This window comes from Balearica regulorum, chromosome 2 (assembly GCF_011004875.1).
Source record: "Balearica regulorum gibbericeps isolate bBalReg1 chromosome 2, bBalReg1.pri, whole genome shotgun sequence".
Lineage (NCBI taxonomy): Eukaryota > Metazoa > Chordata > Aves > Gruiformes > Gruidae > Balearica > Balearica regulorum.
In genome coordinates, this window is record NC_046185.1 from 136,402,576 (window position 1) to 136,430,453 (window position 27,878).

A 27,878-nucleotide genomic window follows, 5' to 3' on the forward strand; every position below is an offset into this window, starting at 1 on the left:
GGGTATTAAGTGTTTTGTGATAGTTGAAATTACAGTTTTAATTCAGCAATTGTAAGGATTTTCAAGGACTTAAAGGACATTCAGAAACAATGTTGTCATGTAAATTACCTAACTGTGAAAATTCATTATATTTCAAATTCTCAGTTTCTAGCATACGAGACTGTTACCGTCTGTTTCAAGACTATCTAGTCCCCTGAAGTGGCGAAGACACCTTGAGATTCATTAAGAGGATTTTTTGGCATTACTTTACATTGCAAGTACATGTTAGTCACCAGACCTAAACTATTTGAAGTAAGCTTGGCACCAGATAATTTCAGGACTTTAAATACACGTTATAAGATCATTCTGTGAATATCTGTAATATCTGCCAAAGGCACTTTTCTAATTGCTCTGGTGAAAAAAGTCAGTGGCAATGGGAGTGGCAAGCTGGCAGATAACCAGTTAACTTTTAATTTCTGTAATCAGCTGAGGCTTTGTGTATACTTCATCCTTTGAAACCCATGTGACTTTAAATTTAGGTTTATGCTAAATAGGCATTATTTCCTCTGCATTAACCACCCACTTTCTCATTTTGCTATAATCAAGGTCATCCTTGGCGCTATACATCTGATGGCCATAAACATTTGTATCTTAATCTCCCACTTAAGACTGTCCAGATATCAATATATAATGTAGAGGGGCCACCCAGATCTGCACTTAATGAGAAAATACCTTGAAAAACAATCAGGATTTTGAAGTAGTATTCTTCACTGCAGTGCATTAGAGGTGCCATAGCTTCAGAGGATGTGGCTTACACTGGTTTTGCCCTTATTCCAGCAACTTTTTTTGAACTGTAACACAACAGAGTCACTGCTCTCCTTTGGCTGGGTCCAGAGTTCCCAGCATGTGACCATTTTTTATTTTTTTTTTCTCCATTTGTTGTTGGTGGTCAGGCAATGGCTGTGTTTTGTGGTCTGTGGTACAAGTGGCCTTGAAGATTTACATATTCCAGAAAACTGTAAGCATAACAGCAGAAAACAATTAAGTTGTTTAAATTTGAAGTGTAAGATTTTTGGAACATTTGGTGTCCCCTTCTAGTCTTGAAATACAACTTCAGTAAACAAACACAGGCAGGAAAGCATAGAATCATAGAATGGTTTGGGTTGGAAAAAACCTCAAAGATCATCTAATTCCAACCCCCCTGCCATGGGCAGGGACACCCTCCATTAGACCACATTTCCCAAAGTCCCATTCAACCTGGCCTTGAACACTTCCAGGGATGGGGCATCCACAGCTTCTCTGGGCACCCTGTTCCCAGTGCCTCACCACTCTAACAGTAAAGAATTTCTTCCTGATATCTATTCTACGTCTATCCTAATACCTAATCTACATCTGTCCTCTTTCAGTTTAAAGCCATTACCCCTTGTCCTGTCACTACATGCCCAGTCCCTCTCCAGCTTTCCTGTAGGTCCCCTTCAGGTACTGGAAGGCTGCTCTAAGGTCTCCCCAAAGCCTTCTCTTCTCCAGGCTGAACAATCCCAACTTTCTCAGCCTGTCTTCATAGCAGAGGTGCTCCAGCCCTCTGATCATCTTCATGGCCCTCCTCTGGACTCACTCTAACAGCTCCATGTCTTTCTTGTACTGGACCCCCCAGATCTGAACACAGTACTCTGGGTGGGGTCTCATGAGAGCGGAGTAGAGGGGGAGAATCACCTCCCTTGACCTCCTGGTCACGCTTCTTTTGACGCAGTCCAGGATACGGTTGGCTTTCTGGGTTGCAAGAATGCATTGCTAGGTCATGTTGAGCTTCTCTTCTACCAACACCCCCAAGTCCTTCTCAGGGCTGGTTTCAATTCAGCATCCTCAGTCTTTGTCCCTTGGAACCCCATAACAAAGCTCATAGAATCATAGAATATCCTGAGTTGGAAGGGACCTGTAAGGATCATCGAGTCCAACTCCTGGCTTCACACAGGACCAGCCGAATGAGAGCATATGACTGAGAGCTCCTACTGACTCATGTTATCAGGACTCAGCTCAGGCTTTCTGGCTGTTTAATTCTCATCTCACACATCCTTCTGCTCTTCCAGGAATGTTTTAGTTCCTGCCAAAGCCTTGCCTTCCTCAGCATGAAAGTTATATTGACTTGTGTCCTCTTACTGACATTTAACCCAGCCTACCCAACATCAGCTCTGAGCATTAGGTTTTATTACCTGCTATACTATGGTAAATACCAAAGTGTAAATTGGGGGATTAGTTGCTTTTAGTTTAAGAAAAAAGGCCTTGGGAAACAAATGTTGCTTTGTTCTCTAGTACATACCTCATTAGAAATTATGTGTTTTGCAGAGGTTAATATACTGTGGGCAGCACACCAAGTACATCATAGTTCTGAGGATTACAACTTATTCACAGCCTTGAGACAATCTGTACTGCAGAAATACACCTCCTGGGTAAGTTGCACAAGATTTGACAAACAATATCAACAAGATTTAGTAAAAGTGAAAATATAGTGTTTATTTCCCTTCAAAGCAAAACATACAAATCTTTTAAGATGTTTGACACTGAAAGCACAGAAGCTGAAACTGAAGAATCTGAGAATCATAAGCTTTAAAAATATATTCATTAATGTTTGTACAGCAAACTTGAAAAGAGATACAGTAGTTAAGTTTAAGAAGGCAAATTATAACCCTGCATTTATGTTTTCATAACTTTTTGATTAAAATGGGACAATTTTTTTCAATCGGTTATTCATGTATAAGTACAGGAAAAGATCAGAGTATAGCATAACTACTCTAGAATACATCTGTATAACTGAAAGGAGCAGGGAGAGAAATCATTACTGAAGATTACTCTGGACATGCAAATGTATTTATTTGTCTCTTCTCATTCATGTCATGTGTCAGTACTCCAGTAAGTAAGGGAGGTATGCCACTACTTTTACCTACTGTTATTTCAGATAGAATTTATTTTAAATGGTGAGCTGTTTACACATGCAATATAAATTAAGACAAGTACTCATTTACAGATTCAAAAATATAGATTTCCAAATACATTCATAAATATAACATACTATTCAGTGGTCAGTTTTGGGCCCAAGATAACTGCTGATTTCTTCAGTTGTGCTCTTGTGTTCTCTTTTGACTCTATTTTTTTAACTGAGATTGTAGTTTGGTTGGTTAGTTGGGTTTTTTTAAAAAAAAGAATAACAACTTCAAAATTTGAATTTTCAGAATTAGAGTTCAAAAGCAATATTCAATGTGTTTTTGTATGTATAAAATACATAAATGTTCTTCTCCAATGAGGTATAATACTGGTGGTGGAGGAAACCCACAGTCCTCGGGCAATCTCTACATCTAGCCTGTGAGCAAATGACTCAAAGCTAAGCGTGTGTGCTCACACATACAAATCTGGTGTAACCCCATTAACTTCAGTAAAGTTACTCTGGATTTATGCTCACATAACTGAGCGTGGACTTAGCCTTTTGTTTATAACGGTTTCAAGCCCATGGCATTAGATGAGTTAAAGCGCCAGGTTCTGAAAAAAACCAACTATTTCTTCTGGAAAATTGTGAAACAGATATTATGTGTTTTGGTTTTTTAAAGTCTTGTCTGTAAATTCTTGTTATTTTTTATTCAGAAAATAGTAATCTACTCTAGTAGGAGTTCCTCAAATTTAAATGGCCATAATGAACAATACCAGAAGGGATGTATCTCTGTCACAACTCTGCTTCCTATGTAAATACTGCTATGTTAAAGATTTAACCTTTGCACGTTTGCCCATTGGGACCATATGTGCAAATGCTTAACAAAAACAATAATTCAAAAAAGACAAAAAGCCTGTGTGTACACATGGGTGTGTGCACGAGCACTTTGCCTGCCTCCATGATTTGGAGGATGATACCTCAGAGAGCGTAAAATATTCAGGAAGGCCAAGATGTCTGGCTGCCTTAGATTCTGAAGACCGTCCTCAGGACCACACTGGTATCGCTTGGCAAATAATCTATGTACATTTAAAATTCATTTGCTTTGAGCAAAGGGAAATGAACCTAGGAATCCGTAATACTTTGCAGTGGTTTTTCCACCAAATATTTGGTATTAGCCAAGACAGTTGGTTAATGTAAATATTGATTTACCTCCCCATCGAATTTTTGAGAGGGGTGCCAGTTTTCTTTCTCTAGAGCCTTACTGTGCATGAACACAGCAAGAATTCTTGCTAATTCTTATAGCACTGCTATTTTTTTGGACTGCCAGACTTGTCCAGAACCCCACGGATGCATCTGCCTCAAAGCTGAACCTCAGTGAAGCTTTTAGTTAATCTCAGACTGATCTGATGTTGCTGAATGTAACTGTTGAATGCAGTTTGATATCCAGTTTTGTGGAGGCTGTGAGAAAGTTATGTGGATGATGTGGGATTGTGGGACTGTTCTGCTGCCAGCTCAGTATGTGTTTTAAGTTAAACATTATAAGATAAATAAATCAGCATATTAATCTGTGTGGGTTGTGCTTGAGCTGATTGAAAAGATGTAAAACGAAAGAGAAGAGAAAAACATGCTTGAAGTACAATCAGTGGTGTGAGATGTACTCCTGAACTTGGAACCAAATGTGTATTGCTTCATGTCGTTAGCACACACAGTGCTTTTGTTACTCCAGTGGAGGGGCCACAGAGAAGCAGATCTACTGTTAGACTGAGAGATTATTTTGTAGTACATTTTGCAGGAAAAATATGTGGGAAAAAAAAAGTATATTCATTTTTAAGAAGAAATCAGCAAGCTAATGCTATATAAATTTTTGTTTCTGATGAAACAGTTAAAGTGTAATTGTGAAAGGAGAAAGTAACATATACACCTTGAAAAGCTATGATTTAATCCTTCTTGAAAAGCTGTGATTTAATCCTTGAGTACCAGTTCTCAACTTTCCTCCAAGGGTAAAGGATTAATGGCAAATATCAGATCCGTCATAAATTGATAGCTTTAGAGTATACGTTTAGAATTGAATTATGCCTTGTTGTTTTAAAAGCAGTGGAAACATCTGTATATAAATCTGGAAAGGGAATATGTAACACTGTTCTTTTCAGCACAGAGTCACAAAGTTCGCTTCTTATCTACTGAGGAGTCTGCCAGGTCTGGGATCTGTAAGGGATATGGTTGGTGTTTTGTGGGGGGTTTTTTTATGCATGCTTTTTATCCTACTCCTGCAGAATCCTCACAGAAGTATAGCCCACATGAAGTAGCTGTCGGCAGCTGCCCTGCAGCCCCCCGCAGCCCCCCGCGGGCTGCCGGCAAGAGCATCGGCAGGTGGCCCCAGAGACCCAGCCTGGAAACGGAGGGGCTCAGCGCGGGAAACTCAGTCCTCCTGCTACACCTCAGGAGTTTCAAAATTTTCCCTTTCTGGAGTGGAAGCATTTATAAGCTTTTACTCACACATGAAGGGGAGAAAGGTAGAGCATGCCCATGGCGGGGAGCATGCAGCGGACACGCACCCTTCAAAAGGGGCAATGCCTTAGGTGTGAAGGCACACAGCCGCGCTGCGGCAGCCCCGGATAGGAATCCCTCTCCGCCGCCTCCACGAGTGCCTTTCCCATCCGGTTATCAGTTATTGTGGTGCTCTCTCAATCTCTGTTCCTGAATCCACAAGTGGGAAAAGATCTGAGTGTGATAAATGTTTTTTTTCTGCAGTTTTGACCAGAAATTCCATCTTGGAGGCAGGAAAGCTTTTCCTCTACAGATTAGTGAAAGCTGGTACATTCTCATGAAATGTTTTGATTTGGTGAATTGGCATTTCCAGTGAAAAACTATTTAATGATTTTTTTTTTTTTCCCAGACATTGATCTTATTTTTCCAGTGGAACCACAAATAGGAAAACCCAAGTCTTCTGTATGGGAGAGGTTTTCATTCCTTCGTATGGGTTCTACTTTTGTAAATGATCTTTGAAATCCTTTCTGTGCAAAATAAAACTTATGTTGCAAGGAAACACGAGGCAGTTAGGAAAGTATTCTCCTTTGTCAATCTTATTTACCTGTAGATTTATGTAAAATTTCCCTCATCTCACCGCTTAGCAGGGAAAATCCTGGTAGTCATTGTGAGAAGTAGGTTAGAAAATAAATACGAAGAGGATCCTTCCTTCCCCTCTGAGTCATCTGTAAATACCACCAAATTGCCTCTGATACTTTTAGGGGAAAAGCATATCATTTTTAACCCTGCTTTCAATCCTGCAACCACTTCCATGAATAATCTGAAAACCATCTGGGTTTTTTTGGTGTTTTTTTTTTAAATCAACTTCCTCTCTATTCCTTGAAAAAAATTTCCTGCTCTTATCGTGCCATTAGACAGGTACAATCAATAATAAGAGAAAACTGCAGTAGCTTTACTTAAATGTGACTCTGTGTCCTACTCCTTCGTTGGCTTCTTTGTAAGATAAACTTTGAGAAAAACCATGCAAGCCTTCTGGCTGCTGTGGGACAAATATCTCGTGGTCTCTTTTTTTTTTTTTTTTTTGTAGCTCGCCCACTTTTAATAATTAAATGCTAAGGGAGTCCAGGTTAGAGGAAGTAGAAAAAAGGAACTCAGAAAAGAGATTGATTCCATGCCACTGTTTAGGGCATGTCTTCTAAAGTATGAGGCTTGTGCTACCTTCCTATTTCAGAGCATGAAAAATTGTGGGTTTGACAGTTGCTCTTCTGTTTAGTAGTCTTCTGCACAAGGCAGTCTGATCTGCATTTTTAATTCTTAAAGCAGACTCATGCCCACCTCTAGCCCAAAATTTCATGCCTAAATGCCACATCCCCCTTGATGACATTTAGTAGCTCCCACTTTAGGTAAAAGTTACTGTGAATTTCTGTCAGTTTACTTAGACTGATTCTTAGGGATTGAATGTGTGAATTTCACCTTCCGAATATATTTTTCTTTCTTTTTTTGTTTTATAAATGTTATGCAAACACTTCAGCCTGATCAGACTGATTAAAACAAAATATCAGTTTACGTTATTTCCCCCAAGTTCCAGAAGCTCAGCGTAATCCTTCTGCCACCTTTGAATGCCTTTACTTCTTGGAAAGGACCTTCCAAGACATTCAACCAGAAATGCCCCGTGTGTAGTTTGTGGAGCAGCTGTGATCCATGAAGCCTTTGAATGTAGTTTTTGAAACCACAGCTGTCCCAGCCCTACCGGGTGATGCAGAAGCTGCAGTGACCTAAGGGTTTCTTTCTAGCTCTTCAGCCATTGTCTGGTGTCGAAGCCAGCAGACAGAGCTGGGATTGTAGGGCCTTAGTCCTCCATTGGCTCGTGACAGTGAGATACAGCTGTGGTGGCTTTCTCGAGAGCGTCAGTCACATCGTGGGGATGGAGATGCAGTTGTTTCACAGCCCCAGGGTGACATCTGACCTATGGGGTAGGCCTTTTGACAAAAACTGAGGGTGTATTGGCATTAAATGCTGTGTGCAGACCTATGCTAAAGGAATTCCTGGCTCAGGAGGCCTGTCATGGCTAGCAGAGTGCTTTCTCTGATGTTCAAGGATTTGATTTTTGTGAGGACAATAGGAATTTGTAAATGGAGTTTGCTGATTTTGCTCTGTGTTTCACAGGGGGCTCTTATCTGCTACCCAAATTTTCTCTGAGTACTACAGATATTTAAAGCTTGGAGGATACCTCCACTACTGTTTGGTTAGAGGAAAAACTCTGTATTTTAGGGAGGGATTAACTTCTTAATGCAGCTGGTATAACACAATGTCAGGTAGAAGGGAAAAAAGAAGACAAACCTTTTTCTGAAGAAAGCAGACTGACTTTTAGCACGTGAAGGTCTTGGAAGCCCTATTCCATTGCTCTAGCCAGTTAAGCAATTAATTGTGAAATTCCTGGGACTTTAGTTGCTGTCTAAGATACCAGCGTCGTTCCTAAGCAGTTTTCTGAAACTGTTTTCATGCTAGCACATCTTTAGAACTCAGCAATGTATCGGGGCTTCAAGGGAGATGCCGTGAGGAAGTTAGGTGAGAAATTATAATTAACTTTGAAAGCCAGGTAAGCTGCCTTGCCCTTATGGTGCTCACATAGGAAGTTCAGGTGGAAAAGCTACAGCGTTATAAATTCACACTTTGCTTACTCTGTGATAATTCTCCCCGTAAGTGAATGCTTCAGGTCAAGGATATGTTGCTTTATGCTCCATATAGTATGCAGAATAAACATCTAATCTCGGGATTTCTGAGTTCTTTTCTTGAATTTTCTACTTGCTTACATTATGACTTTTGGCAAATCACTTTTGCAGCAATTTGTCTCATTTGCTATAGCACATCTAGTTGTAACATAATAATCAGTATCTGTTCTACATAATGTCTACATTATGGAGGTATTAGAGGAAGCAATTATCTTGTGCAGTGCTTTGAGCTCCTGAGATAGTACTGTTATATCGTCACAAGTTTAGAATGATACGTTTAATGTATATTTTCTTTCTCACTTTTCAGATTTTCAACTTGCCCATGGCTCTCTTCATTCCACCTTCAGTGTTTGCTGTTCATCTACAGTTTAATCTACTTTACCAGTTTTGGATACATACAGAGGTAAACCAGGTTTTTAAGCCATACCTAAACAGTTAGCCTGGAGCAGTGTCCTGGAAATCCACTAGCAGCTGATTTATTGTGTAAGAAAATCTTTGTCTGACTTCTTTAAGGAGAAACATCTGTTCATTTTTATTCCTTTTTCTGAATATATATTGCTAAGTTTATAAGAAGCAATGAGGCCAGTTGGTCCCAATTAGATTAAAAAAAAAAAGTAACTGTAAGGAATCAAAACTTTTTGCTATTTTCATACTATATTTTCCTATCTTGCAGCTTATTAAACATTTCTGGCAGATACTGAAACTGATTTAATTTCTAAGATAAATACTTTAGGGAAAAATATCCCAAACCCAGTGCTTCTTAAAGATCATTGAGTTACAACTGAAGTCAGATATTGTTTCCTTCTTACTGCAAGTGGTAGTCAGATGAAAAATGCTCTTTGATTATCTGATGGCTATTTGTTTATGACTGCACCTATTTATTTGTGTTTTGTGAGTGCATAGAACATATCTATGTTACATACACATAGACCTAATAACGTACTGTAATTAGTAGGTAGTTTCCCAGACTTGTCCGGGGGTTGACTGATCTTCTGCCTTCTCCGTTGCGCTACACTTGAGGCGTTTAAAAGCATCCCGTGTTCTATGTCAGTAGCCCCTAGTGGGCTGTGTGCTAATTATCTCTGCAACGCTTCTACTCCTTTGATTTTTCTGACTATACAGATGCCTTTTTCCCTCTGTAGTTTCATTATGCAATCTATAGAACAATTCTTTTGGGAGACAATTTTATTTTCTTCACCTGCTCTTTTAGGTGGTTATGTTGCTTAAATTTTAGGTTTTATTTTATCTTTTCTGTGTATTTACTTTTAAAAAAAAAAAAGATTTTTTTTTTAAATCCTACTTACAGTGGTCCAATAGCAAACTTCTACTGTTGAAATTTCACTTTTGTTGAGCACATTTCCAAAATCATTGATATAGATCTAAAAAAATTAATGCATTTTGCTCTGCAACACCAGAATAGGAAAGGCTTATAATAAAGTGTCACACACATCACCAGAACTAGCATAAACTCAAGCAAAATGCAATTAAGCTTGTCAAAATGTTTTGAACAAATCTGAACACTTTGAAATTATACCAAATGAATTCTCTGAATTGCATGGTAGCAAAGTTTCTTTGACCATACCTTACATTCCCCAAACTGGTTTCACTGTGTTTTGCCACTAATACGCCTCATCTACCTCTTCTGTGCTGCCTGAAGCCATTTCTTCCTTGGCTGAGATCTTTCTAATGTTCTGCTGTGTAGCAGTAACTGAGTGAGTCTCAGCACTGGTGCCACAGCGTGCATCTAAAGTTTCTAAAGTGAAATTCAGAGGCTTATGAATCGCCTACATCCCTCTAAAGCGCTAAATCCTTCATAGGGCTTAAAAAGAATTCCCATAGCATATGTGCCAAGTTTAGACACTAGTCTAAACAGGAATGAATTTCAGTCTCAATGAAAAGATAAGTAGTCCTTACTATTAAATTATTGTGCCAATAATAGAGAAACATTAAAATTATTATAAAAATTATTATAAAAATTAAATTATTGTGCCAAGAAAAACAATGGATCTTTTGTACTGATCCAATCACAGATTATTATTTACAAGAGAAGATATTAATAATGTTGATATTGTTGATTTTGTAGCACAACTGAAATCGGTTGAAATATGTTGAAGTCATGCTTTAAGGTCAAAAATTATGTCAAAATAGAAATAGGGTTACACCATGTATTAACAGATTTCCTGCTCTCAAGGGCAAATGCATAACAGACAAGAGAAGGGAAAGGGAGGGAAATAGTAGCAGCTATTGCAGCAATGCAGATTTATATTAACCAGTATTTTTGGTGAAATTAATATGATGCTACACCATTATATGGTTGATCTTTGGGTTTTTTTGCAGCAACTGTTACAATTTAACTGTTTAAAACTGTGGCATTTCTAAATTTTTTTAACAATCCTTTTCCTGAATTTTAACTGTTCTAATTATCTTACACAGATTGTAGTAGAATGAAAATCCTTTCTGTAAGTCTCTGTTTCCAGCAGTTTCCCAACATAGAGGGTTTTGGGGGGCTGCAGGCCTGGGGTTGTATAGAAAACAGCATCCTGTGTCAGTGCCTGCTGCTAGCCCTTGCTCTGAGAGCTGAGATTCATCACCCCCTGCAGCTCTGGTGTCCTCTGGGAGCCCGTGGTGGGTGCTGTTACAGGGTGGCAGTGCATGTCATTAGTGGTCTAGTGGAGATACGCTTCATTATTTCTATTCTGCCAGTGCAAGATGTAATAGTTTGCTTCTAAAATTCAGGAGCATTTGATAAGAAGTGTTAAGCTTGTCCTCAGACTCCTCTTGCTTTTAATCAGTATCGATGTTTCCTTAGGCAGGATTTGGCCCCATATTGACTAGTCAAGTACGTTTGGAAATTGTAACTTGACAGATTTTAATTACACATCTTTCTCCTTCAGAAAAAGAAAATCTAGTAAGCTACAGTAAAAAATTCTCTTTAAGGCTATTTTTTTCATAACACTGAAAAGTTTAATAAAGGTTATGCACAATTTATTGTTTTATAAAAGAAAAAATACATGATATTTAAATAATAGGAAAGAATATGAAATTTGAAATGAAAATATGACATTTTCTGAGGGAAGATTTTTTTTGTGGGAGGAATTTAAATTGAGTTCAGTAATTACAAGAGAAGGATTGTGCTGTGCTGAAACTTTCTATGCCGTGTTTCAACCTACAGCAAAAGTTTATAGCCAAAGTATGATCCCTGATATTTTCCTCTACTTTAATTTAGAATGTGCCAGTGCTGTTTCAAACAATGCTAAGACAAGTTTCCTGTGTCATAACTTTGACCTTCTTCAGTATTTGTTACATCATTTTTTGTCCAGCTTTCCTACCAGCAGATCAGACATGGTCTATTTTTTTTAACTCAAGTGGCTCATATATTCCTGTGAAGACAGTATACCAAATCATAAAGATCAAAAGTACCCACTCATTCTATCTCACTTAGACTTCTTTATTTCCTGCATACTTGGTATGCATTAGCTTTTGGTCTTTTATATAAAAGTAGTACAGCATTTTAAATGCCATAAATCTTATATAAAGATCATACTATAATTCTTTTAGTAATAATAAAAGATCTCTAGCACCAAAATCAGAATAGGCTATTGATACCAGAAAGGCATTTCTGTAATTATTAAAGAAAGTTTGAGTGTGCTAGAGTGAAAACACAACTTTGTGACTTAAGTAATGCATTTGCATTTAACTATATTCTCCTATTACAAGAACTTTGCTGTATGAAGTATTTTTTTTCACTGCTGCTGTGCATTATTGCACTGTGTACATGGCAATCTGAAATGATATTGAAAATTTTCCAAAGATCTTTTTAAAAATCTCTGAGTAGCACCAAGGTTTTGAAATGAACTCATAATAGTTTATTTAAATGAAAAAGGAAAAAAAAACCCAACCAACAAACCAAACAAAAAAAGCCCCCAAAACAATTGAAGAATGTACTTTTCTGTAATAGCATTAAAAGATAGTATCTCAATAAATCAAGAGAAAACAATTTTTGGTCCTGTCCAATATTATTTAGGTCAATAGAATAACTCAGTCAGTAGATCGGCTCTTAAATGGTCTGAGAGAAATGTTTCTGTGACTAGACCATTCTCATCTAGATCATAAGGAGAGTGAAGAAAATACTATGGTCAAAGAGCACTAAAAATCTAATTTTTCAAAAGCCACAAAATGTTTTGAGACTGTTACTGACAGACAGAAATACTCCATTTCAGTTTATTTTCACAGGTGATTCGGAAGGTCTATGGCTCATATTAAACTATATCCTTCCGTTATGCATTTATTACAACTAATAAGTTAGGTGTGTTTATAACCTGATAGACACCGGTGAAAAACAGAAATTAGTTTCTGTTGGTTTAGCTGTAATTTTTATGAGATGTCAAATTGTATTTGGAAAGTATCAACTGATTCAATCCCTGTTGGTAGTAATTGCAGCAGCAGATTATTCCTTGCCTGTTTGATCTTTGACATGCATTAGTTTCTTTTAATTTTCTAATTTAAGGTAAGACTAATCTGCCCTTTACCATACTCATGGAAGTCAGATTTCTTAAAGCATCTTTTTTCTCTTGTTTAAGTCTTCCTACCTCATCAAACTCTGGGAGCAGAAAGATGTGAGCCACTGCTATTAACCAGGGGTAACATGGGTGAAAGGAAAAAAATTGGCAACACCTCATGCAGGCTTGAAAAAGAGACATGAAATTGCTACAGATATAGGACAAAATATGTTTTGTTTTTGTCAAAAAACCATGAATTCGGTAAAACTGAAACTTGCTGTGGAAGTATATTGTATATGTAAAAAAAATAATTTGCACTTATGTGCGGTGTGTACTGATCTGTTTCCGTCTGACTTCCTTTAGCTTTCACTTCTGCTCAGTTCTCTTTAATGAAAAACTTTAAAAGAGAGAGAAATCGTAGAGGCTTCACGCTTTTGTGAAAAGGAATTCTCTTCCTGGCAGGAAGCCACGCACAGACCATTGGGGCTCCCTGAGTCCACGTGAGCTGTTGCGGCCCAATCCTGATGTCCTTACATCAATCAGCTCTTACCTAGGAAGATCTTCTATGTTTCGTTTTGGGTTTTTTTTTTTTTCCAAATATGAGCATAGAGTCAATAAGGAAATTAAACAAGTGGATTAAAGAACCAAGTAAAATGAAGTACAATACATAAAAATGTACATTTTTGTTTTAAGTAGCAGTACACCTGTGATTACTGTATCAATAAAAAAACCCTATTCTTGAAACTCTAGAGGACATAGGTGTCTTTTTAAGCAGAAACTATTTCAGACAAAAGTCTATTAGATGGCACTTAAAAGAATCAGAAAAATCTTTGGGCCAATGCAATAAGTAAGTGACAGCATGAGACAATAGATAAAATACTCAGTTATTAATTCCCAGGCCGTTAACACATGAACTGGATCCTCTATTTCTTTGCAATTTTCACTTTTCCATTTTCTTGGACCTACTTTTTCCACATTGTATGCTGTAGTCTCATTTAAATAAACAAGAAAGGAATGTAGGAGTAAACAAGTGTAACAAGGTTTATTTAAAGTACTTTTGGTAGTTTAGTAATTTAGAAGCAATTTAGTAATCCATTTCTTAAAACTGAAAGGTAAATTTGATCAAGAAATGAGACTTTGAATTTAAAAAGCATTTTAACAAAGCTTATAATGCTTTTGAGTGTTTGCACAGTGGGAAGAAGATAGTTTTGTTTTCGTGGGTGTTTTGTGGCATTGGAGAAAGATTTTTTGGTAATGAGCTAAAATCTTCAATAGTTTGCAAATGAAAAAATGGAGATGCACTGCTGGTAAATAAAACACCTTGAGGCCTTGTTTACAAAGGCGTATATTTATGCCTAATTTAATGTACAGTGAATAGTGCCTATAAGGTCAGTGAGTAATGAGTCAAATTTAACACGTGGAAGTTTTTGCAAAATAGTGGTATACAAGTGTTATTGAATGGATCACAGTGGAAACAGACTATGATGAACTGATCTGATTTCCTGGCAGAGATGAGAAATATGGTTTGGTTTTGCTTGTGTCTTTTTGTCTTTTTTCTTTTTTTCTTTCTTTTTTCTTTCTTCTTTTTTCTGTCTTTCTCTTTTATGAAGAGCATCACCAATAAAAGGTAAAATCAGTAATAATCCAATGTATTGAGTATAATTGTGAAATTGCAGTGTCTCTTGACTTTGATGCTGGAAACTCACGTTGAATTCAAATAGCATATGCCAACAAAACCTTTTATTTTCTGTATTCTAATACATTGGTTCATTTAATGAAAGAACAAGCTTATTTTCTTTAATCCATCCACTATAGCCAAAAATAGACATGGGTCTGCCTGGAGTGCCCCTTCTAAATTAGAAAGATACAAATCTGTCCTAGTCAGGTTACAAGAGATCAATCTAAAAACTTACCATTCACAAAACTTTTAGCAAAAGTCATCAAAAAGATGAATGTAGTGTAGAGGTGATGTACAGCCATTCCCCTAGTCTGATTTGCAAGCTTGTGTCTGACAGCTCTCAGTGCCACAGCTGATTTAAGTGAAATTCCTAGGGACGGGTCATGTCGTCTGACAGCCTACCACCTTTTAGAAGCTAGATTTTCTCACTCTTACAGTGTCGTGGTTTAGCCCTAGCCAGTAGCTGAGCACCGCATGGCCGCTCACCACCCCCCAACCCCGGTGTAAAACTCGTGGGTTGGGATAAGGACAGTTTACTGGGACAGCAAAAGAAGAGGAAAATAACAACCACCGCACTTAGAATATACAAAGCAGGCAATACACAATGCAATTTGCTCACTGCCCCAAAACACAATGCACAGCCCGCCCCAAAGCAGCGACCTCTCCTCCCCTACCAGCCCCCTTTATATACTGAGTATGATGTCATATGGTATGGAATATCCCTTTGGCTAGTTTGGTCACCTGTCCTGGCTGTGTCCCCTCCCAGCTTCTCAGGAAAATTAACTCTATCCCAGCCAAAACCCAGGACATACAAAGACCCAAGAAATTACTCTAAAACCAGTGGGGAATGAATTAGTCATTGGTTTGCATAAAGAACAAAATTTTGGTTTACAAAAGAAAGTTCTGGTCACATTCCTGATAGCCAATGCTTTTATCATTCAGAAATTCGTTGTTTGCCTGCCACAAACTGTCAACTCAAGCATTTACTGTGGGGAGAAGAACAACAAATAAATCAAAAAATACCAGGGAGATACTTTCTTTAATGCAGACAGTGCCTTTGTAGGTCCAGATAAGATATATAGACAATAAAACTCAGACATGATTCCAAGAAACAAAGAGATTTCACTGTTTCAATACAGCCTGTCTGTCAAAATGGCTTATTAGATTTTCTGACCAACCCAGGATGAAAGTCGTGTCATCATTGCACTTGCCAGGGTGCAGAGAAGAGCAAAGCTAACAACACTATCACTAAAAATACTAGCAAGAACTGCAAAGTGTTCTACTTTTCTGTGTTTCACTCCCCCCATGAGGGGAGAAAAGTATTATCTTTCTAGATATATAAAGCATATAACTCTGCTTTTTGTTTTAAATAAAAAGAATAACAAAAGAGAGAGAAAATCAAACATTCATAAGACAGCACACTGTTTCTGTCCTGCTAAGTACAGGCTGCACTTGAACACAGTTTAATCAGGAAAAACATGGGATGAGGTTTGGAGTTCCTTCCTTGGCATCTAGGACCTCAGTGATGATTAGGAATGCCAACTTTGCACCTTAGTAGCCACAGGATGAGCCTCCTATTTTTAACCTGAATGCTCCTTGGCACTTTTAGGTATCTGAGTCTACCCAGAAGTGCCTTGACACAGTGAGTTGAGTATTTTTATTCTTATCCATCTTCTCTTTCACCTGAACTGCAGAACAGAGAGGAACCCTTCCCTTTCCCTGTTGAGGCTGGGTCACTAGTGAGGCCAGAAATGAAAAGATTATGGGGCAAGGACATAAGTACAAACTTGACTTTTCAACCTAAGAATTAAGCCCTTGAGTTTGAGTGCTGGTTTCTGGTCCTTGGACCAAAGACTCTTCTTGCAAGAGGCAGCTGTGAAATGTTTACTTCAGCAGCAATGAGCCTGACTATTGCTCATCTGCCTGCAGAAAGCCTAAAACTAAAAATTGTATTTCAAGGGTTTTATTTAGGCCACTCGTGTCTATTATGTCTCTGGAGAATTATCAAGATAAAAGTGAAATGAGCTACTTAGATGCAACACATCTCAGTACATTCTGCATCCTGCAAAACAGTCTAAACAACTCATTTACCAAATAAAATTAATATAGTAACGAAAGGATACCACATTAATGTGGAGATAAGTTAGAGATACTGCTGTCTGTAAAAAAAAAAAAAAGAATCTAATTTTCCATCTTTACATGTTACACATAATACTCTTGAAGTTTTCTCATAGCTTGTATTCATTGAGAATCTATTTAAATTACTTATGGCTTCAAAGCCAACAGAAAATTTGAAAGATCCTTATTTGTTAAAAACACAAATTGTAGGATGCTGACTCTATTTTGATCTCTTTAAAGAGGAAGGTGAAGAGCCACACTTGGCTATAATTTAGTTTATTTCAGGACTGGCATACTGATTTATTACTTTCTAGTTTTTTCCCCCATAATTGCCAGCATGTATTTGTCAAGCTGATGAAAAATACTGAAATTGTATAGCAATTTTTCTCCCGGAGTTTGTTTAAAATGCTTAACTTGATATATGACTGAAAGAGTGACTTTCTCCACGCTCTGCTATTTGTAATGCTGCAATTAAAACAAACATTTAGTGTAGGTTTTCTCTCATTTTTAGTGGACAAATTGATTGAAACTTCCTATATGTGCTCATCTTTCCCACAAGTCTTAACTGGACCTTTAAAGAAAAGAAAAGAAAAAAAAAAGTTGTATCCACTTATTGAAAGTGTTAACTAAAATATTCATATAAGATGCCAGTTTGATTCAAACATTGCCTCCTGGTTGAGGCATAAAACAATGAAAAGTGACAACAGCCTGCCTTCAAGATAATTTATTATAAACACATTTCTTAAGTCTGTGTGTTTATTATATAAATATGCTCTAAACCGGACTATCCATTAAAACTAAGGTTTCGCCTCCCATTCCTACAATCCAGATTTATCAGAAATTCACCCCCTATGAAACTCTTTATGATCCCAACAGGCCTGATTCCTCTCGCTTGTTTTATTTCTAAACTATAAATATTGTTTTTTCGCTCCTCGGTGTGGAAATTTGGCTACATCCATTTTACATGCTTACTGGAGTAGAAAACTGCCTAATCAGATAGGAAAACAGTTGGCGGTATATAAATCAGGGTTTGCCGAGGATTTCAAAGTGTGAAACTGGCAGACGAGCACATATCCTAGGAGTTCTGCCTTTCCCCAGCTTCCCTGTAGAGATTTCACATGGCAAATCTGATCACCAGGGCCATCTGTATAAATACATGGGTGTGTTGTCCTGAATTAACACAGCAGCTCTACTGGGGAATATAATTAAGACCTTATTTTTAAATTCCACACACGCCCCCGAGACCGTCTGAAATATAGATTTATATACCAGGAATAAAAATGTTATCCTGATTTTAATGAGGAAATCAACAGTAATATGTGTCTTAACTAGCAACTAGTGTAACAGAAACCTCAAAGTTAAGCTCAGAGTGCTCCTTAGTGATGCTCCAGGGATGAATTTACCCTCTCCTGTCCTGTAGATCAGTAACACTATGATATTGAAAGTAATGCTGTGCTACAAACAGCTTTTTTTTTTTAATATTCAAAGAAAAAAAAAAAAGACAAACCCCAAACTTTTTATATATGAATGGTTTTACTGTAGCAGTGCCTGCTCTACTCAGTCGACATTCCTTCCTAACATTCATGTTGAAACAGAGTTAAGTAAAGATTCATGTTGTAGTGGTGACAGGAGGAGTTGTTACACAAGATGTAAAGTTTCCCTTGGATTTCATGTCATGATTTTTTCTCATTATTTAAACAAGAACTACATTGAAGTGGTGCAGGTACCAGGCAATAAAGATTTCCCTTGGTGCTGACAAACTCTGAGACCACAAACGGAGGTGCTTACATGCCACAAGAGATATTGCATAATGTTCTTTTCCTTTAGGCTAGGGATTGCTGTCACAAAGGAAACATCTTTATATAAGAACTACTATTATAGGAAAAAACCCCATTTAGTTCTCATTATATATGAAGATTTCACTTCCAACATGTTTTATTCAGTAATGTATGGAAACCGATTTTAAACACGCAGCTTTTAGCCTGCCTTATTTGTTAAACTGCTCTTGGATTTGCTTCAAGTATTGTCAGTAATTCCGCTTTATTATTTAGCGATACCCAAGTACAATGGAGGCAATGGAGGGAATATCTTGTTCAATAAAAAAAAAAAAAAAAAAGAGGAATACATGCTTTGTGGAGAGATCTGACAAAGCTTTTTTAGCTGGTAAGCATAAAATACCTGCATATCTGATTTGTAGGTAGTTAACTGAGTCCGTTTGTAAGGGGTTTGGCAAGTGAAAAATTATTTTGTGGCTATGGGATGTTAAAAAATAAACAAAGCAAACAGGAAAAGAGTTTTGCTGGAATGCTGCAGTTCATCTGTGGGTCAATGGCATGGGAGTTGAGGTGCACGTGATGTGTTAATTGAGAGAGGAAAAATTGGAGACGGGTTGATTTAGAACAGTAGGTATCTGTATTAGGGAAACAAATACAAATGTAAAGCCCCCAGCCATATTGGTCAAAATACAGATAAGGTCATCACTGGACAACAGGTGGGGTATTTCAACTTTTAGGGGACTGGTAGCTGTTTTTCTGTATTCCCAAAATCACTGCAAAATGATAATATAAAGACCAAGAATATTTTATATTTGCAAGCAGACTCTTTTTCCTTTCAATAGTATGAAATAGGGTTTGAAGTACAGTCAATAGGGATATTGAATAATGATATTTCCACTTTTTTTTTAATTTTGAGAGTACTTTCCAGTAAAAAGATCTGAAATAAAAAATTTTACTGCATTCAAAATTTATAATAGTAGAAAGATTTTTTTAAAAAATGAAAATCCTAATTACAAGCCACAAAACACCAGCTGTTCTGATATTCTTCACATTTATTTTGTTGATTTTCTAAATTTTTAATTTAATTTTTTTCCTGAAATGTGAAAATTGTGAAAGATCTTATTCTAACAAGCCATTTTGAATAGAGAGCTATTTTAAGCTGAAGGTGTTTTACTATCTTGAATGACTGAAACTTATTGGTGTGTATGCTTTGGTGAGTGGTTGCAATTACAGTGTAAGAGCGGTTACTGTTGCCATGATCACTTACCAGCTCCTTTGCAATTGCTGTTCTCTAAGGAAAACGTCTGGGCAGAGTGAAGGCACAGAAGCGAGGGTAGACTGACAACTGAAAGCTAGATGGGTGGGTAGAGGACCCACCGCTGCCTTTCTCCCCTCCGTTGCCTGTTAGGCATTCTTTTGAACATGGGCTGTTGTTACACCGCATTAAATTTTGTTACGAGTCAGTTCCTACAAACTTCGTTCCTTTCACTGTGATTTCAGAAAGTTCCTGTCAGCCTCATATGACAGGGTCAGAATCTTGCTTGGCAAAAACTGTCTTACTATCCTAGCCTTGACAATTTACTTTTATGAAAGATCTGTTTGTAGGAGTTTTGCCCTAGTAGGATGGCAGAATATAGGCAATTTCAACAGAATTCAACAAAATAATTATGTTCTTTGCCATGTGGTGCTGCAGGAGCCTTCAAAATTCAGCTTTCTAGAGGTAATATGTTTTTATTTGTTGGAATGATATATGACTATATTTATAAAATATTTATAAAGTTTTTGGCACCAAAAGTTTTCCACTGACAATATTTTTTTCTGGTTTAGAAACATGCTAAATATAGAGAGGTAAACTTACTGATAGAAAAGGAAGTTTCTAGAAATAACACCCTGTACCATTTTGAATATCTGGTGTAAAAATATTTTTTATGTGTTTTAGCCAAACTATTTATTTATGGATTGCTAATTTCAGCATACTGGATTTTTTGCTTCGTCAGGTACCACCTCTGAGCTTAAAAGTCAAGGTTATAATTGTTATCTCAGATGATATTTCCATCAGTGTGTGGCTAGTGTGTTTTTGCAATGGAGGTAACCTTGGCTGAATAATGACTTGAAGTAGCTTCAGGTGTCAATCACTAATGATGCTGCGGAGAAGGTATTTCGGTAGATTTGTAAATGTTATCACCCAAAGAAAGACTATGTAGTAGGCTGGGACCATTTTAAAGGATGAGCGAGATTTGATTTTCCAAAGAAAATACTTTTTCTAGGATTAGCCAGAAGAATTTATTTAAAATTTTATGTAAGTTCCTGAGGTCTTTAGGAAGCCCCAAGACACATAGTTATATTTTAGCATACCTATGTATTATATGGACTTTCAAAAGGATACATTTGAATTTTAAAATATTAATTTAATCAGCTGGATATTGAAGACTTGAAGACATTCATTATGAGGACATTTTATTACAATCCACCTGTAGGTTCGAAGTGAAGACACTTATTCCTTAGTGATTCCCTGCTCTCCTAGCGCAGATTTGGTTTGTTTTCACACAAATTCGTAGAATCATAGAATATCCTGAGTTGGAAGGGACCCAGGGGATCATCGAGTCCAGCTCCTGGCTCCACACAGGACCAGCCGAATCAGAGCATATGACTGAGAGTATTGTCCAGACACTTCTTGAGCTCAGTCAAGCTCGGTGCTGTGACCACTTCCCTGGGGGGCCTGTTCCAGTGCCCAACCACCCTCTCAGTGAAGAAACTTTTCCTAATATCCAACCTATCCAGCTTCATTCCGTTCCCTCGGGTTCTATCACTGGTCACCAGAGGGAGGAGATCAGCGCCTGCCCCTTCGCTCCCCCTTGTGAGGAAATTGTAGGCTGCAATGAGGTCTCCCCTCAGTCTCCTCTTCTCCAGGCTGAACAAACCAAGGGACTTCAGCCTCTCCTCATACGTCTTCCCCTCTAGACTCTTCACCATCTTTGTTGCCCTCCTTTGGACACTCTCCAATAGTTTTATGTCCTTTTTGTACTGTGGCACCCAAAACGGCACACAGTACTTGAGGTGAGGCCGCACTGCACAGTGTAGAGTGGGACAGTCACTTCCCTAGACCGGCTAGCAGTGTCATGTTGTTAAAATACTGAGATAAAAATATATTATAAATAAAATCATAAATATATATTTAAACCAAGTGAATCAAAGTTAGGTGTGGTCTAATCGATAAATCACTGCGCTCTTAGGTGCTGGGCTGTAGTTCAATCCAAGACATTAGACTCAGATTAAATTAATTTAGTGGTCACATCTCACATAGCTTAAAACAGTGGGATTTTCTGCTTGAGAGAGGCGGGAAATGGAGCTAGCATGAATGATGAATCATTTCTCACCTTTAGGTGGTCTTTTCAGGCTTGAACTTATTTTGAGGGAGAACTGAGAAAAACAAATGGTCCTACTTATGTTGTCCTTGGCTTCTGAGTTAAACGAAACAAAACAAACTTGCCAATATTCTGTTTTTCCAGTCAAGTGTGTGCAGGATTTTGAGACAGATGCTCAAGATTTCACAGTTCTCTCTATGTGAAGAATCTGCTCATTTCTATACTCCTTTAATTACAGAAATGCTCACCTTGACCTTGAAGTAGAAGTTCTTTTAGCTGTTATTCAAGACAAAAATGAACAAAAGTTATTTATTTCTTTTATTGTGATATTTGCCTGATTCATAAAGATTTAAATACATCTGAAGGATGTCCTGTGTCTACTTTTCGAGTCCAGATCTACTTTCACTTGCACAAGTGTGAATTTAAACAGAAATGGAACTGGCATATTTTAGGACTTTGTTCTCTAAATCTTAAAAGAATAAAAATCCTTGTATGTTTAGTTATTTAGATGAATGGGTCTGCTCTCATGAGTAATGACTGATTAACTCTCTACTTAATGCATTGTTTGGCAATATTATCTCTATTATTATAATCAGATCCCTCATTTCTGCTGTATGAGTATTAAATTTACGAATGACAAAATGATGTGAAAGACAAAATGATAGGTTCTGGGTTTTGTTTCTTAAGATCTAAGCATTTTTACATAGCTTCTCTCTTTCCGTCCCTCCCCCCCCCCCCTTTTAATTGCAAGACATTATGTTCATAATCAGACATGGTGAATAGATACCATTTTAGTATATATTTTGAACAGGAATCCTTTGTGGTCATGCAGTGATTGCATCTATTTGCGATTGATGGTTTTGTGTTTGGGATTAAGCAACAGTTGCTGTGTTTAGGTATCCACACACTTTTGTTGAGCTAACCAAAGCACAAAATTTGAAGTTAATGCTGGCTTTCCTCTGGCTCCGTAATACAGGAGATAACCTATTTTAGCATAAACCCTGCTGATAGAAACTTAATTCATCAGCATTTTCTGACAGAGCTTGAATCATTAGAGTGAGTTTATGGCACTGAACGCTTTCTGTCATTTTTGATCTGGTACTAACATGATCAAGGCTGGATTTACTGTACTGTTGAATCGTTGCCTTAGATTGCAGCTCTGCTATGAATTTATGCTGGTCTACTTTCTTTTCACACCTTTGACTCATGCTGGTGTATTTGTGACCACATGTTGGATCAGATTCAGGAACTGATCCAGTTAAACTAAATTAGAAAAACAAAATTATTTTTAACTTGCATCAGTTCCCTAATCAGGTTTATTGTGTTACTGCATCTGTGCCAGAGTAAAAGGGCATTGGTAGAAGGAGCAAGCAGTCAGAGGTACTGAAGGAGGAAGGAATACTTGTTTCTGGGTCAGTGCCAGCCATGTGCTGATGTAAAGTGTTCACAAAACTAGAGTCTTAGAGTTACACTGGATCCCAAGCAGTGCCAATGGGTATGGGCACAAAAATGTGAGTGAAATGATCTGTATGGAATCATGATCTGGTAATAAAAATAAGAAGAAAATGTGCTGCTGGATCAAAAAGAAGTTTAATTTTTAACTTGCATTTTACTAAATTTCACTTTTTTTCATGCAAATTCTTGTAACAGGAATACAGTGAAATGGTTCAGGCAAAAAAAAAAAAAAAAAAGCATTCTTGTCTTTTTATGCAATTCTCCTTAAGATAAACATCCTCTTTATGCATTTCCTCCCCCTCTTTTACCCCTTTCGTCTTGATTTTATACAGTATTTTCAAATTCATGGAAACATGACTTTTTTTAAGGTTATCACCAACCTTGGGCCTCTGGAGTTGATTCTTAATACTCCCAGTCATCACAGAGTTCATCATGGTAAGCTAAAAGTGTAACCTCTTGTTCCTCAGTGTGTTTCTTCTCATGGTCACTGTTTGTATAATAATAATAATAAAGTACTAAAATAGTACTGTAAAATTAGTTTTATAGAAGGATTTTAATTTTCATCATTGCTTCAAAAATATTCTTTGTTCAGAGAAATTTCACAGTATTTGAAAAACTTTTCTATAACAAATTTAATTTTTAAATTTTTACATTTAAGATTAATTATTGAGCAGAAATTAAGCCTGGATAATATGAAATAATTTGAGGACTTTCAGCAAAACAATTCAACATTCGTAAATATGAAGAGTGATAGAAAAATATCTCATCCTTCCCTGACTACTAAAACATCATCAACTTGTCAACCACTAACAGGTGCTTTTGCGTTCAAATTGAAGCACGGAATGTGCAAAAAGACATGGTTACCTTTTAGAAGAACTGTTAAATGTTTTAGTGGAATTTGGTTTCAGCTGTCTAAATTATTGAAAAATCTCACTTCACACAAGTGCATGATGATTGACTCTTCATCAATATGCAGAGGCATTCAAGATCGTACTGCGTATGTAAATTGGAGTAATAACTCCACTGCATACTGAAAAATGCCATGAACGTATCTGAGGAATACAAGTGGATTTCATAGATGCCCACGGTTCATTCAGTGTGCAGAGATAAGTAAAAAAGTAATATGGGAATGGAAGAACGGAATAATTTGAAACAGACTCAAATGCGGTTATATGTACAGAGGATGTTATTAATATTTATTATATCCTCCATGTGTAAAGTGTTTATGGCACTGTGTAGACTTTTTAAAAAGGCTGTGGTGCTGTAAGTGTCTAATCCTTGAAATTTGCACAAGTGCTGGTAATCCTGGAGGGAGACACTCCACTCTTATTTGCTCTGCTGTAAATCCAAACTAATCCTCTGATCCTGATCGGAGGTAAGCAATCACTCCGGAGCTGATCAAGTGTTGTACAGTCGCTCCAGACAATCTCCACAAATTTGGGGATATGTAATGAATGTTTCTTTGCTCATAATTTTGATAGGACAGCTTATGTACAAATACATTCCCTAGAAAACAGATAGAAGGATCACTTTTCCTCACACTGAAGTTAATAACAACAAAGGCAGGATCAGACATATGGCATAGAAGATAGAGACAGCTGAAAGCCATTAATGAGATGATTGCACATGAATGTATTTAGCATATATTTTCTTAGGTTTAAACTGGTGAAATGGTTTCTCTTTGCTTTTTAATTTGTCTTTATAAATATATTTTCAACTGAGTTTACTCTCCAAATAAATCCTTTTATTTCACAGAAATTTTGGGTGTGACACGTTTGATTTGTATGTTTGAATCTGAGTAGAAAGAGAGCAATAAGCTTAGTAAGAAAAAAGAAATGTTATAGATGTATAAGGAGTGTTGGGTTAGCTACCTTTTAAAATTATTTGTAGATTCTAAATTGATGCTAAGGATGAAGATTTCCCTTCATAGTTCAGTTGCATGTATTCTTATATATGTAATTACTGGTTTCATACATGATTTTCATTTTAGGTAGAAATCCTTACTGCATTGACAAAAATTATGGTGGCACACTCATTATCTGGGACAGGATATTTGGTAAGTAAAAAAAAAGGTGTTCTCTCTTATGTTTGTGTGGCAAAAAATATGTATACTTTTGAATCTGATTGTTGGTTGTTCTTTTTTTTTTTTTTCTTCTTCCATCAGGAACATTTGAAGCAGAAGATGCAAAAGTTGTATACGGCTTAACACATCCAGTAAATTCATTTGATCCCATCATGCTCCAGGTGCTGTAGTTTGTATCACCAACTCTGGTATCTTCAACAGGCACTCATGTTCTAAAGAAACACCTCTCTTAGGCACAGTTGAAACCATCCTTGCATTGCTGCACAGTCAATTAAATTATCTACAATTTCTTCAGTATTTCATTACAAAACAATTATTTCTACTCACTGCATTGACCATATGCAGAGCTTGTAGTCATCATGAAAATACAATACAGTAAAATTAACAACTAATTACAATGGCAATATAATGGGCCTTGGACTGAATGATGTCCATTTTGCTGTATGCAGAGCAATATCCAGCGAAGCACAAACAAAAATATATATTTTGTCTCATGTTTGTCCTCTCTAAATACTGCTATTTCATAAATAATCCCATGGTGTAGTATCTTTACTATTTGTATCTCTTCACATATTTGCTGTTCAAGGTATTCTAGAAAGATTGTGTTGACCGCATTATATAGCAGGCATCATGGTCTCAACAAAACCTCCAGAACAGGTTGAATATAGTGGGTTTTTTTAATAAAAAAAAAAAGACAAAAAGATAAAAAGTATGTAGTGCGGTGCTTCTTAGATTTATTGGTTCAGGCTTCACTTAAGCTGGATAAAAATTCTTTGTAAAAACCTCAGGGACTGAGGAGTATTGAAGCCTTCGTTTGCTATTCATGACTGTTTACCCAAGGAGGCATCTCATAGAATGAGAAATTCTCCTGCAGGGGTGTCTGGGCTGGAGGCTGGAAGGACGGCCACAGCCTGTGCGATTATATCCATTCCAGTCAGAAACTAAGTAATTTAGTTATTGGGAGTATGTCATGTCAAGGTCCCCATAACCAAATTCTAGTTTAAAACTACCATAAATATAGTTATACAATATTCCATTAAATACTCTGGATTGATTACAGGAGAGACAGATTATCCTCTGGGCAGAAGTCATTGTAATCCTCACTATAAACCAAGGGCTTGATGTCACTTCTGCCTTTTTCAGTGAGGTTTTCTGAACCTCTGTCTTAATATATTCCTAATTTATTTTCTTTACAGATTTTGAAAAATCATTTGCTTGAGAGCTAAAAATTAATAAAATATAATGTTTTATTAAATTTTATTTTATTAACAATGAAAAATTACTTGCTCTTTTTTTTTTAGTTACGTCCCTTGGCTCATATTTGGAACACGTTTTGGGCCACACCTGGATTCTGCAATAAGCTTTCTGTCATATTCAAAGGGCCAGGCTGGGGACCAGGAAAACCTAGACTTGGCCTTCCTGAGGAAATCCCAGTGGTAAATAGAACATGCACAGGCTTTCAGTTTTGTGTAATTTACTTGGACCTCTTAATGCTACTGGATCAATGTGAAAAACTCTACACATGCTATTTTAAATTAGCAAATTAGCAGTCATAAAGCATAGGGGAAGATGAAATGGGAACAGAAACTGAAGGAAATGAATGGTTTAGCTGTGGTTTTTTTCTTTTTATTTGAAGGAAAAAATATTTTTTTTATTTATCTTTACATTATTCATTTCCTAAAGAGATTTTCAAAATTGTTCTATAGAGTACGGTAATTTCTCTTTTTCTTTTAGCTGTGAACATACATACACACAGAGTTTAACTCCGTCTCACACTAAGTAGTACATAAGTTTGATAGTAAATTATCTTTGTGCAGTTATCTTTGTCTTTTTTGTGTTTGCAAGTATAGCAAATATGAAGGAATCACAGGCTGGAGCAGGTCACTGTTGAAGGCTATTATCTTTTTTGCTTCATACAGATCACTGGAAGAGAAGTTCCCTTCAATCCAGGTGTACCAGCTTATCTTAATTGCTATGCAGTTGTACATTTTGCTGTAATAATGGACTTGTATACTGAACTTCTTGGTTCCGTGACTGTAAGTAATTCCTATCTTTATGAAATAGCATCTCATGCTAACAATAATATGACACACAACATATTTAAATAATAAAGCATTGAGTAGAGGCTCTATGGCCTGACTCATATCTTGTTTATACTATTATAATAATTACTAGAGTCTGTAAAAAGAATAAAAGTAAATGGGTAAATGTATATCATTATATAATATTAAATATATAATGTTTTAGATTTTATTAACATTTAATAACCATATTAATTAGTTACAGATGAATATGCTTAAGTTAAGCAATTAATTTAAAAAATGATAAATGTTCCATAAAAGGCTTATGTGTTTGCTTCAGTTTTCAGGACCTCATGAAAGGAAAAATGTGTCTTAGACTTGAAACAACGTACGTTTTAAGATGTCAAGGTTGGTCATATTGTTAGATGCCAATCATGCCCAAGCTTGAGACGAAAGATTGCAAAGGTCTTGCGGTGCTTGCAGGTGGGAAGCTTGGTGTCAGCATGAGTTCAGAGTTGGAGGAGCACAGACTCAGGGCAAATCCTTCTTCCAGTCTCGAACGTACAACAGCATTGATAGAAATGCTGAGATAGGCACGTATTTACCACCTTGCGTTTGGGCTGACAGGATGTCCCTGGTATTTCATTCTTCCTTCACTGATGACTCTTTCTGCTTACTAAAGCTAAAATCTTCTCGTTATGAAGCATAACTTTAATGCATCTAATATTCCCACAAATCAGTCAAAGGCCTACCAAAACTCACAAAA

General features: G+C 36.9%; 1 protein-coding gene across 1 annotated transcript in view; it reads left to right on the top strand.

Annotated features, from left to right (window-relative positions):
- AGMO (alkylglycerol monooxygenase) overlaps positions 1–27,878 on the top strand; it is a 196,100-nt gene that overhangs the window by 79,938 nt on the left and 88,284 nt on the right. The window contains 7 exon segments of the mRNA XM_075746077.1: positions 2,323–2,426; positions 8,426–8,521; positions 23,377–23,443; positions 24,999–25,064; positions 25,173–25,252; positions 26,393–26,527; positions 27,011–27,127. Of these exon segments, the coding sequence (XP_075602192.1) occupies positions 2,323–2,426; positions 8,426–8,521; positions 23,377–23,443; positions 24,999–25,064; positions 25,173–25,252; positions 26,393–26,527; positions 27,011–27,127 (665 nt within the window).